Genomic DNA, 13,180 nt, shown 5'->3' with positions numbered 1-13,180 from the left:
AAACAGAGAGTAGTTTTTTCATTTATGTCCATGCAGGGACATACTTTAAGTATGTCCCTGCAAGGACTTCTTGGCAGTGCAGTGGTTGACTTCGTGCTCCCAATGCAGGGGCAAGGGTTTGATCCCTGGTCTGGGATCTAAGACCCCGCGTGCCATAGCGCAGCCAAAAAAACCCAAAACAACAAAAAAAAAAACCCCACAGTTAAGTCCAGTTATCCACAGTTAAGTTATTCGACTATAACGGAGTGTCCTGTATGTTTATTTGCTAACAGTCAGTCCCACAAGGCCAGAGAAGAGAGTAAGGGGACACCGGGGTCTGGATCCCAGCTCAGCTCTCTTCTTTGTAAGCGCTGCCCACTCCCCTCAAACCTTGGCGAGTAGATAAAATCAGGTAATAGAAGCCCTCCCGTGTAGTGTAGGCAGTTCTCTTACAGGTGGGAAACAGGAGAGACTTGCCTCTGCCAGTAGGTGGCAGCGGCGAGAGTAGAAAAGTGGCTGGCAGAGGACCTGGCATCCCAGCAGGCACTGAGTGAGAACCTGCTTGCGAATGAGTGGATGAGCAGAAGCCCAGAATCAGTGCCAGGCTGGTGTCACGGAGTGTTCTGGGCTCTTTGGGGCCAGCCCCATCTCAGTGAGCACCAGGTCTTCCAGTCTCCTTTCCCTCCCATCCCCTCCAGCGCAGGTAGAAGGAGAGGCCCAGACAGTCTATGTAAAGAGCAGGGTTTTATTCACAACTTCAACAGGGAAGCAAGAAATACGGCAGGGACGTCATTTGCATCTGCTCTGGCAATATTCCTGACAGCCCAACCAGAAATCACAGTAGTGGAGTGACAGAGGTGTGAGCTCATGATTTACATCCAGATGGGTCCCATGCAGCACCTTCCCTGGGTGGGCACAATCTCAGCCATGTCGTCGTGTCTTCCTGATTAATAGCATCACTTCTGCAGCATTTGCACCAGCAGCCTCCTGTGCTGAAGGGGAACACACAGAGGAATTGGCCCGGGCAGGGGTGGGGCAAATGATAGGGGCATCCTGCCATTCCTAAATGCAGGGCACCCACAGAGGTTGGCAGGGGCAGACTTCCTACCCCACCAAGGGCCTGGGAGGGGTCAGGGCGGTGGTTTTCTCAACCTCACAGAGACAGTCAATGGAGATCTTAGAAATAAAGTCCAAGCACCAGGCCCGGCCCTGGGCCAGACAGTGTTTTGACTCCCTGACCTCCAGTCTGCCCCAAACCTCACTTCTGAAGTCCCACCCCCCAGGGCTAGGTACTGCTTCCTCTGAGATTTTCGAGTTGGTCTTCATGTTTCGGGCCTTCAAGACCAGTGGATCCAGAGGGGCCATCGTCTTCCTTCAGACCCAGCCAGCCTGAGTACCTAGCCCTTACGCCACGCGGCATGCGAGGTCTTAGCTCTCCAACCAGGGATCAAACCCATGTCCCCTGCAGTGGAAGCAAAGAGTTAAACTACTGGACTGCCAGAGGAGTACCAGGCTGTTGGTTCTGTGCGTCAGGAGGGTCAAGGTTGACTGGGGCTGGGGATGAACTTTCTCTAGGGAATGCCCGCCCCCCTTCTTTCACAATGTATACACTATATGCTAGGCACAGTGGGAGACACACGGTTAAGTCAGCCACCGGTGCTGCCAGGGAGCTCACAGACTGGTAACAGGTTCTGTTTACTAAGTGTTTTCTATGCATTAGGCATCACGCTCAGCATGTGACATAAATGTTCTCATTTAAGGGAAGAGGGACACTATTATTCCCATTTTAGGGTTGAGGAAGATGAGGCTTCGAGAGGCTAAATGACATTTCTAAAGTCCCACAGCTACCAAGTAGCTGGATTATGAGCCCAGAATGCTGTCACCAGAGTCCACATTCTACTATACCTTACAGCCTTCTTTACAGAGCAACAAAGCACCAGGGAGGGTGTGTGGAATGGGGAGGCGCCAGGAGCAGAGAATGGATGAGCTGCCCCTCTGCCAGGCTGGAGACGAAGGCTGGCTTGGCTTCAGCTCTGGGGCCTTGAACCCTATGTGTGTGCGTGCTCAATCACGTCAGTTGTATCTGACTCTCTGGGACCCCATGGACTGTAACCCACCAGGCTCCTCTGTCCATGGGATTCTCCAGGCAAGAATACTGGAGTGGGTTGCCATGCCCTCCTCCAGGGGACCTTCCTCATCCAGGTCCCCTGCCCTCCTCCAGGGGACCTTCGAACCTGCATGTCTTACATCTCCAGCATTGGCAGGCAGGTTCTTTACCACGAGCACCACCTGGAAGCCCCCACGCCCAAACCCCATAGGTCAGTGGTTTACAACCAAGGGTGATTTTTTTTGCTCCCTCCCATGACCCCTCACCAGGGGACCTCTGGCAGTGTCTGGAGCATTGTTAGTTGTCGTAACTGTGGGCATAGAGGGAGGCTATGCCAGTGGATAAAGACAAGGGAGGCTGCTAAACTTCCTACAATGCACAGAACAGCCCCTACAATGTAGGACTGTCCCGCCCAGAAGAACAGGAGTGCTGGGGTTGAGAAACCCTGCCAGTGGTCACTGAGGCGAAGAGTGCTGGTCAAAGTGAACAAGGTCCAGACTTGGTCCTGGCTGCTGAATCACTCTTTTCATCCTTTCTGTGGGCCCCAGGGTCCCAATAAGCACATACAGGGCACAACAAAGGTGGACAACAGGGGTGGGGCAAGTCTGCATAGACCAGGGGGTGAGGGGTGGGGGGAAAGGTCCTGCTGGAAGAAGCTGGATAAGCCCAGGCTGCGCCTTTAGACTGGGCAGTGGGTGAGGAGGAACATCTTCCCCTACTTTTTTGTCCCTCGGGGTTTGCTGAGAAGGTGAGCTCCCTTTCTTTGGAATCCTCCCACTTTGAGCTCTGGATCACAGGGAGAGCCTAGAATCCCTGGCTTTCCTGGGCTTCTCCTGCCCTGGCTGGGCACTCATACCCTAAGCCCAATGCAGGATCCAGGGGGAGCCCTGGCTGAGTTCTCCTGGCTCACCTGGGTGTGAGGTGCTGGGCCACTCAGGGTCATGCCCAGAGCTTTCTTTTGCAGGAGGACCCTGAGCAGATGATGACTCAGCCGTGGTGTCTGGTCCCTCAGGGAGGTGTGAGGAGCTGTCCCCAGTAGGGATGGGCTGGGGGGCTCCAGGCTCTTCTTGCCCATGAAGTGACCTAGAAAGGAGGTGCCAAGGCACAGGGAAGTCAGGGAGCAAGGATGCTATCCCAGTGGGCAAGTCCCCATCTCTCCCACTTCTCAGTTCTCCTGGCAGGAAGATACACACACAGCCTTTCTCCTCCTGGTCACCGGAAACCAACAAAGAGCCCCCAGTGGTGGCAAACCCTGCACCTCAGCTTTTCCGGAGCAGGTAGAGGTGGGTGGAGGGGATGGCGCAGCTGGAAGGGGCGGTGGGAGGCTCCAAGGGCCAGGAACAAACTCTGCCAGTTGTGCTGTCTGCTTAGAAGAGGGACGGGAAACAGCAGAGAAAGAAGTGAGGACAAGAGGTGTCTGGAAGGTGGAGGTGCAGAGAGAAGACACACTAGAGGTCGGAAGATTCAGTGCAGTCTTGTCTAAGGGAAGAGGCACAGACTGGCAGGTAGATCTAGGATCCAGCCTCAGCCCTGCTTTAAACCGGCTGAGTGAATGATTTAAACCAAGTCACTGGGTCTGGGTCTCAAGTTCCCCCATCTTACTAGATGAGTTCCAGGGTCCCCACTAGCCTGGACACTAATGTCCATGTTGAGGAGAGGCCAGAGAAGGAAGGTGGGAGGGACGGGGAGCGCTTGCCGGAACCCCGAAGACTCACCGGTGGCCCAGAGGTTGCCCCGCGGGTGCACTCGGATCTTGCTGGCCCGGCTGCGGGGCTCCGGGAGATCCCAGCCGAACGGGGCGGCGCCGGCCGCGAGCAGAGTGAAGAGCAGGAGGCCGCCGAGCAGCCGAGCGCCCCCCGCCCGCAGGGTCATGGCTGGGCGCGGGCGACGCCTCAATTTAGGTGCACTTGGCAGTGGCTCCGGTCGCCGGCGCGCCTTCCCTCCTTTTAAACCCGCGCCGCTGGGGGCGGAGCCGCCCCGAGGAGCCCGCCCCCGGCGCGCTCACGGCCGCCCCGGCCCCGCCCTCTCGGAGTCTCTCGAGTCGGCCCGGGCCAGGGTCCGGGACCCCCTTCACCGCCCGTACGCCCGCACTCCTGACCCGACGTGGGCATGGCTTCCTCAGGGGTCCGGGCCCAAGCCCACCAGCTTCAAGCTGAGGATGGCGGCAAAGCCGGCTCCCCTGGCCCTCCTCGCCACTCCCAACGGCTTTCGGCCCTTCTTCAAGGTAGAAAAGGGGGCGAGGACGCCGCCTTCCTGGGTAACATAGGCGTTACTGTGCCCAGCAAAGTGCCGGGCGCCAGAGGAGCTTGCCAGTCGGCCCCTCCCTCTTGGAGCATCTAACCTGCTCACCCACCTATCTTTATGCCCTCTCTCTCCCAGCCAGCACTCACCAGGTAAGCCGAAATCACAGCACATGCTCCGGATGGGAGTGCAGAAGGATGGAAGGGGAGCCCTCCTCAACCCACCTCAAATGGTGAGAGCCTGGCTTCTCAGTCGCCCAGGAGGGAGAGCTTTGGGTCAGGGGAGTGAAAGGAACACTGGACCTGGAGTCCATATACAAGCTGTGTGATCTCTTTGACCCTCACCTTCTTCAACTGTCAAATGGGAATAACCCTGCTGCCCTATTTTTAATAATTTTTCATCTTTTTAGCCCAGTTATTATGTGGCAGGAAGCAGCAGTCCTATAGGACTCTCAAAGTCAGCACTCTCAAGGAGCCGTCCAGGCTTGTCTTGGAAAGAACTCTTAGGTCAGTGGCAACATTTAATGAACAGGAGAAGACGCTGTGCTCCAGAATAATACATTTATTTTTGCTTAAATGTTTACCAAACACCAACATTCAGAGCACCATGCTAAGGACAGGAGGGGAGACAAAAGACAACCATCTGCTTCCACCGTAGCTGACCATCTCATTGGAGACAGAGTACAAAAGCAGTCAATGACAGAGACGCAGGATACCAACCAAGCCCTGGGCTCTGGACTCTTCTCAGAAACACTGCAGTGTGGCTGTGAGAGAACCTACCCCCCACACTGGCTCAATAATGGTACCTATTATTACTCTTGCCATGTCTAGCTCAGCAAGGCTCTGGGGATCACCATCTTAAAAGGGAAAGTGTGTACAAGAAGCTGATTGTCATGCTGAGCTCCCAGAAAGCATGACAGGCAGGACAAGGACACTCCCTTTCTGGCCCAGGCTTTCTTCCCACTCTCCCTGCTTCTCATCTCCCACCCTGGCATTTACACCTCTCTGTATTCTTGTCACTGCTTAAGCCATAGTGTACAGATATAGCTCTCATCACCTTCCCATTATAATCGTTCCCTTTTCGACCCCCTCCCTCTTCTTGCATCACACACCCATCCTGTCTTCTCTGGTCCTCAGTCATAGAAGTTAGGAGGTGGTATTGAGTGTTGCCTCACTTAGATGCTTGAAGGAATCTTATTTGGCAGGTTTATCTCTCCTCATTTTATAGCTGCAAGCAGGCTCGGACTGGAAACTTGCCCAGACGTCACACTGGAATCAGACTTCAGGTCTGTTCAGAGCACTCCTTCAGGCCCCCAGAGTCACCAGGAACCGATGCTGCTTTCTCTGAGCCACGCCCACTCCCGCTGTACCATCCTGTTAAAGAGCAGGTTGGTGTGGATTTCTCAAGGGGGCGAGGGAGCAGGCAATGACTGAGTTTCACCTCTCTTCTACAGGTGACCCTGGCACCTTGTTTCTGCTCTGACAGGTTCACTCACAGTTAGGCAAACCTCCTCTGACATAGCCTGTGTTCACAGCTCCAACCACACCTGCGAGAATGATCCCTGATGCCCCTGGGGATTATTTCATCTGTCAGGTGAGCACAGGAAAAGAGGGGCTTCCAAGGACCCCAGAGAAAGAAGCAGGGCAGCAGCTCCACAGCCAGCTATAAGCCACTGTCCCAGGAATGTGCAGTGTTACGCACAGCAGAGAGGGGGCTTGCCCAAGACAGCACTTCCACGTCAGATCCCTCAGGGAGTAGTGCTGGGCTGAGTTTAAAGTGAGGACCTCAACTGCACAATGCCTGTTCCTAAGTCCTCTCTCTCTGCCGAAGACAGACAGTGAATCACATGGACAGTGAATCATATGGAACTGCCAGGGGAAGCTCTTCAGAGCTCACTCTGACCCTCTGAGATTTCAGACAATGCAGAGAAGATTCAAAGGACACCCAAAAGATGAATAAGGGGTGAAAGATATATGGCAAATCCTCTGATAACCAACACCAACCAAATATTTAAACTGCATCATGCTTTTAATCAAAGATTGCTTAAAATAAAGAACATATATATTATTGATTGCTATGTTTCATTAAATTAGAATCAATTACAAATAACATCTTTTCACAGCCAAACCTTTGTTATTGTTTTCCAAAGCACTTACATGCACACTCCTTTGATCACCAACACTACTCTGATGCAGTAAAGGCTAGTACTATGATCATTTTATAGATGAGTTAACTCAAGTAAACACAAGTTAGTTGCACAGAAGCTAAACAAACAGAGAAAACCTGAGTGTGGACTTCAAACACATGAAAGTTACAGAGGACAAAAGAGAAAATAAAAGGCAGAAATTTAAATGAGACATAAATGATCCTAGAGAACAAGGAAGGGTGACAAACAGATGCTCAGAATAAGATGGTGTAAAATCAGTCTCCTGCCAAATCTCTGAGCACAGATCCCATATGCATGGGTTGTGGAGAGAAAGAGAAACATCTTGGGACATCTCAGGTCCTGCTCTTTAGGTTCAGAATGGGCAAGGGGCTGTAGAATCAGGAGAAATGCATAATCTTTAAGAGAGGAAGAAAAAGTGTCAGGGATATTTGATACAATTTCACAAAGTCAGAGAAGTGAGAAGCCCCAGGACCCGTGTTCATAAGATGATGTGGGTGTAATAGGTACTTCAGGGGGCATTTCAGTAACTGAAATAAATACTCTTTTAACTCCAAAGAGGTTTAAATGCTTGGAAGTTTACCTGAGAATCTCACTATTTCTATGAGATTTACTGAGGAAATCCATGGAAGAACAACCTAGGGCTTCTATGAAAGAACAGCCAAGGGCCTTGTGGTTGTGGGGCTTATTCCAGATAAATGAATCTCATGAGAGTTTATAAAGGTAGAATAACTGGGTTATGACATTGTGGCCTGGTAAACATAACCAGAATTCAAGTTCTGGCTCTGCCACCCACAGGTCTGGAGATCCTGGGCAAATCTCTTCACCTCCAGTTTCTCTCTTTTGTAAAATGGAGTTTATTTTGAGGACTAAAGGAGAAAAAAAAAATCTGTTATAAATTCAAAAGCACTTGGCTGAGCACTGGAGAATTTGGAGTACTCACTATTATTAGCTGGATCCTAGGAAAAGCAAAGCCTGCCTTATATCTGAAGCCCATTACAGGGGGAAAGCCTCCCTGGGTAGCGGGTGAGGCCATGGTATTGACACAACAGTCTGCAAAATGCCTATTACATTGTCACTTGTTTGATAAACAAATGCTAGCATACCTACCTCAACTTTTGACCAATTCCAAGAAACATGTTCTATATGGCATTCTCTCTCCTTGCTTAAATAAGTTGTCAAGCTGACAACTCTCATCAAAGCATCATGCGAGCAGATTTCCTTACTTGCCTGCCCAAAGTCCTGAGTATAAATTATTTTAACTAGATTCCTTGAATTAAAGCTGGAAACCAGCTTGAAAGGGTTCCAAATTTGGCTCAAATGGTAAAGAATCTGCCTGAAGTGCAGAAGACCTGGGTTAGAACCAGCTTAGCCATCTAAATAAACCGGCCAGTTAAAATAAGGGTTTTACAGAAATGATTCTTGATGGAGAGTAGGTGGCATTCCAGAAACTCCTAAAATTAACAGAACAAGGATCTATAATTTGAAAGTTGCCTTGAATATAACTGTATATGAGAGATGAGTAACTACTGTTTTTATAGTACAAACTTAAGAAGAAGCAAGATAACATGTTCCTGACTGGTAAGGATAAGAGGCTGGATATAACAGACGTGAAAAGAGGTTTATCAGAATGGAAAAGAGGTATGAAATTTTTGTTTCTTAAAAAATACCATGAGTTTATAAGGACTTCCCTGGCAGTCTAGTGGTTTAAACTCTGCACTTCCAGTGCAGGGGGTACAGGTTCAATCCCTGATCAGGGAGATCCTGCATGCCACATGATGTGATTAAAAAAAAAAAAGACCAAGAGTTTTTAAAGATTAAGGAAAACTGCTTTACAGGAAAACTAACTGAAGGAAGATTCCTGGCTGATTAGATGAGTAGCTGATTTTTTGCGAGGTGGCTTTCTGCAGAAGGGGCCAAACTATACCTGAACATTCTCAGGAACAGCTCTATGAAAATCATTAGGCTAATTTATATAGAAATTATTGCATAATGCTACATAGTATCCTTGCAGTGAGGTCTCAGAAGTTTCTAGATTTCTGAGTGTCATTACAAGTTTTAAAAAAAATTCCCACTTTATATCCATTCCATGAACCATAGATATGATTCTTTCCCTCTTCACATTAGTGCCTAAGGAGCTGAGAACCAAAGCGATGGATCTTCTCCAGCAGACAGCAGGATCTTCTGACATGTCTTGTAATTACTAACCTCACCTCCCATTTTATCCTTTTCTCCTCCCATGCTTATTTCAACCCCAAATTCTTCAACTGTTTTATATCATATCACATACTACTGGAAGTATCTTTATGAGCTATTTTGTTCCAAATCCTTTCTGGAACAAAAGAGGGTATAAATAAATCTAAAATGTGAAAAACACTGTGACAGGCACTAGGGGATATACAAGAATGAACTACAGGCTGGTCTTGTTTTCAAGCCTTCAAGGAGCTAGTTGGAGAGCTGGACACACATAAGACAAACCACTCTAAGGACAGTGAACAAAGTACTGAGAAGACAGCACCAAGAAGGAAGCACTGTATACCCGAGAGCTTGGTGAATTAGAAACACCCCTCTTTGAGCTCCCTGTGCATCTCTTAAGGTTGCACTTACAATCCTATGTGGAAAGATCTGTTTACACATTGCCCCAATTAAGGCACTGAGTTCCTGGCAGAGGAGGGACCTTGCCTCACTCATCTTTGTCTCCCCAGGGCCTGGCCCCAAAGCTGGCACAGAGTAGATGCTCAATAAATGTCTCCTGAATGAGAAAGCTTTTAGTAAGTGGAGAAGTGAGCAAGCACTCCAGGCAGGGCGACCCAGCATAAACAAAGACTGGATGTCTATACAGTGAGACCACTGTCAAGGCTATGAGAACCTGGGGTCTGCTAAGAGCTGAGGTGAGAAAAACCCTGCAGGCCTGGGATGCTACAGGACCTAGAAGGCAATGTCCTTGCTGTTTCTGATAACCTCTGCATATTCTAGTTCCCAACACTGTTTGGTTACACAGAATTCTTTCTATATCCAGATTCACCATAGTTATGTGTGAAGGGTTAAATTTATTATTTCAGAAACTTCTCTGGTATTACTTGAGGTTATAATAAGGGACAATAGGGACAGAGACATGCCTGGCCAGGAAACAGCCTGAGGAGCTGACAAAGGTCCGTATAGTCAAAGCTATGGTTTTTCCAGCAGTCATGTATGGATGTGAGAACTGGACCATAAAGAAGGCTAAGCGCCAAAGAATTGATACTTTCTAACTGTGGTGCTGGAGAAGACTCTTGAGAGTCCCTTGGACTGCAAGGAGATCAAACCAGTCAATCCTAAAGGAGATCAGTCCTGAATATTCATTGGAAGGACTGATGCTGAAGCTGAAGCTCCAATACTCTGGCCAACTGATGTGAAGGGCCAACTCAGTGGAAAAGATCCTGATGCTGGGAAAGATTGAAGGCAGGAGGAGAAGGGGATAAGAGATAATGAGATGGTTGGATGGCATCACTGACTCAATGGACTTGAGTTTGAGTAAACTCTGGGAGATTGTGAAGGACAGGAAGCCTGGCATGCTGCAGTCCATGGGGTTGTAAAGAGTAGGACACAACTTAGCAACTGAACAACAAACTGAGGCGCATCCTGAGGAAGGTGGATAATCCATTCAGCCAGCTAGAATTTCTGAAGCTCAGTAGGGTGATAAATGTCATAAGAAAGGTACCTTCAGAACCAGGGGGAGCTCCCACACCAGAAAGGGTATTAGCATTTGGTAACATCCTTATGAAATGACCAAGAAATACAGTCAGGGACAACAGAGCCTTTATTCCAAGCCTAGGTTCTTTGAGAAGCCTGTGACTCCCTAAGAAAACTGACAAAAGCCAATACTTCTCCCACTGAGAAAGAGAACACAGGAAGAGACCAAGAACACACAAACAAAATGAAGAGAACAGGATTAACATAAAATATTCTAGAAAAGGAACATGTCGTTTTAAATAGAACCGTTGGGAGATAAAGTTTTTTGATTTAAATTTGGCAAGACCAAGATAATGTACTCACTAAATATCAGGCAAATACAAATCACTTTAATGATTCATATGCTCCGATCCAGGATAACAGCACAACAGTGATGCTACCCTTAGTTACTGCTTCTGGTTCCAATGCATGATTATACTAAACACTTGGTATATGCTGCCGGATGCTACTGGGAAAACTGAGCACAGTGTCTATAAAACGGGGCTCCTGCACTGGAGGAACTTACAGTCCGACAGGGGAACTTGAGTCCACAGCCACCAAGATACACAAATAGTGTAAGGCTGCAAACACTGAATGACAGAGAAGGAATAATTACGTTGTGAAAAAAGTGAGACTCGGATAAGCAGAAATGCGAGTATAAAATAAGTGAAAACATGGTGGTACAGCACAAGGTTGCTTCATGTCAGCACAATTCAAAGTCTGAACTTCACACGTAGGAAATACAAGGGTAAATACAAAATCTGTGGTCTAAAAAGAGACACTTCCTAAAGGTAAAAGGGGTATGAAAATGAACTAACAGGTGGAAATTATCTAAAATAGGCACACCAGCATGTTATAGGAAACTGGACGGAAAGTCACGCAAGCAACAGTCATGAGTTATGTTTCTGGATTCAAGGGATGGCGATGAGAATGGGATGACATGGATAAATGCTGGCTTTTAAATGACTAAATATGATGAGAAAATGACAAATCCAGGCAAATATGCCTTCAAAGAGATGTTGAAATGTGAAGGGGAAGTTTGCACGAATTGCCATGAGCTTCAGTTTAAAGACAGGATGATCGACTGGAGGAGTCCTGTGGGAATAGGCAGAAACGACTGGAACTGAGGACAGGCACTGGAGACACTCATGGAGACTGATGAGGTGATGACTCACAGCCAACAGATAATCCATTATCATGTCCTCATCCGAAGTTTTCTCAATTCCTCTTTGATTCTCTTCACTCACAATGGTTAAACCCACCTAACTTCCCACTAGCCCTCTAAAATCTCAAAGAACTTATACTTCCCTTAAAATAACAAATCAAGCACCTTTGGCATTTCTTACATTTCCAAAGAGCTTTTAAAAATACATCTACTGAGATTTCACTGGCGGACCAGTGGTTAAGACTCCACACTTCCAACGCATGGGGCACAGGTGTGATCCCTGTTCAAGGAACTAGGATCCCACATTCCTTGTGGTGTGACCAAAAAAAACCCCACATTATATTTACTAATAAAATCTCCCAGTTTTAAGTCTTATATTTTAGCACTAAAATATAAAACCTGGGAACACGGTACCTCATTCCACAAATAATGTTGTTGTTTTTTTTATTTTTTGGCTACTAGAGTGAGTCAAATATTTTTAAATGATCTGATTACTTTTCAGAGAAATTTAGCTGTTGCTTCAAACTATGGCATCCAGTAAAGGAGGAAAAACAGTAGTTTTATAAGACTGGGTATGAAAATAAGCAAGTGAGGAAAATATAAACACTTCCCTCCCAGTAAGTGTAAAAGGAGGAGGAACCTGGATCACGGAGGATACAAGTACAAGCATGTTTACACTCTGGCGAGCTAGGATCACAAAGAACTTTGAGATCCCAACCTCTGCCAGCAGAACACACGACTTCTCCCCAGAGAAGTCTCAGAAAGGTTGGTACAAAAACAGCCAGTTACTACTGGCTCCGCAGTTAACCCCGCCATCTTTAGGTTGTCAGGAAGGAAAAAGGGGGTAAGCAGCAATTTTCTACCACATGTGGAGGTGGGGTGGGGGTACATTTCAGCACTCTCCTTGGCTCACGAGAAAATAGAAACACTACGTAAGCCTCAAAGACAGGTTCAAAGAAGCTCTTGTTAGCAGTAATTTGCCAAGTTTCATACTCTGTTGATATCTTTAAGAGTCTGTATGCAAAGTTTGAAAGCTAAAGCCTAGAGAATGGATTTAGGATGGCTGATCTCTACAGGGCAGGGTTTCAGAAGATTAATGTCCCTGTTCTCATTCCATTAGAATTAAAGTATGGGCTGATTTCCACCTCAGTTGAACGAATCATAAAAACCATTCATTTAGCCCACTATTTTGCAAAGTATTGAGATTTCACACTAATACAGAGAGAACAGAAAGGATTAAGAGTCTTTTGTGCTTAAAACACACCAGTTACCACATATTCCCTATTTCCTTTACTGTCTCAGTATTAAAAAAAAGAAAGCAACTGGGCTTTGCCTTCATCACCTTAAACCTTGCCTTCTGTAAGTCTGCATTAGAGAAAAGCAAAGCCAGGCATTTAGGAGAACAGATTCAGGCAAGTTAAGAGTCTAAAGAAAACAAGTAGCATACTTGCCCTCCAGCACCTTCCTCATGCCTCCCCCAGATGCTAAAACTCACTGCCACCCTGTAGAAAGGGTTGAGAAGGTCTCAAGTGCAGAAAAGGTTACAAGTCTACAGGAAAGTGAGTTACTGAACCTCTCAGCAACCAGCGGGGCTAATACACATCTGAGCCACACCCTCGTGAAGAGTCAATTTTATGACTAAGAGATCCCACTTCTGCTTCACAAAAACAAAAACAAGCAGACAAAAACCAATTGTCAGCATCAGGACAAACTTCTCGGCTGAAGAACTGCTCCCATCAAAGCCTTCACCTCCCCAGGGGCGCTAAGAACCAGCAGAGGAAAGCAAATTTCAAACGCTTTCCCGACAAACACA

General features: G+C 47.5%; 1 protein-coding gene across 2 annotated transcripts; it reads right to left on the bottom strand.

Annotated features, from left to right (window-relative positions):
* Positions 1–708: 708 nt before the first annotated feature.
* Positions 709–13,096, bottom strand: NMB (neuromedin B). Of its 2 annotated transcripts, none has more exons than XM_020911268.2 (3): positions 3,802–13,096; positions 2,997–3,169; positions 709–971 (listed from the first exon to the last, which is right to left on the bottom strand). In XM_020911268.2, the coding sequence occupies exons 1-3, from the start codon at positions 3,956–3,958 to the stop codon at positions 936–938; spliced, it is 366 nt and encodes a 121-aa protein (XP_020766927.1). In that variant the 5' UTR covers positions 3,959–13,096; the 3' UTR covers positions 709–935. The 2 variants fall into 2 exon arrangements, with proteins under 2 accessions (XP_020766927.1, XP_020766926.1); XM_020911267.2 differs by having other exon boundaries at positions 709–966.
* Between the last annotated feature and the right edge of the window lie 84 nt (positions 13,097–13,180).

Source organism: Odocoileus virginianus, chromosome 16 (assembly GCF_023699985.2).
Source record: "Odocoileus virginianus isolate 20LAN1187 ecotype Illinois chromosome 16, Ovbor_1.2, whole genome shotgun sequence".
NCBI lineage: Eukaryota > Metazoa > Chordata > Mammalia > Artiodactyla > Cervidae > Odocoileus > Odocoileus virginianus.
This window is presented reverse-complemented; position numbering and strand designations above follow the sequence as displayed.

What these genes read in the sequence shown, in the direction of transcription:
- NMB (XM_020911267.2), bottom strand. Translation starts at nt 3,958, where the DNA reads ATGACCCTGCGGGCGGGGGGCGCTCGGCTGCTCGGCGGCCTCCTGCTC. An exon ending in GGGCAACCTCTGGGCCACCG is followed by an intron (nt 3,170 to 3,801) that starts GTGAGTCTTCGG and finishes CCTCCTTTCTAG; the next exon opens with GTCACTTCATGGGCAAGAAG. An exon ending in GCCCAGCACCTCACACCCAG is followed by an intron (nt 967 to 2,996) that starts GTGAGCCAGGAG and finishes CCTTCAGCACAG; the next exon opens with GAGGCTGCTGGTGCAAATGC.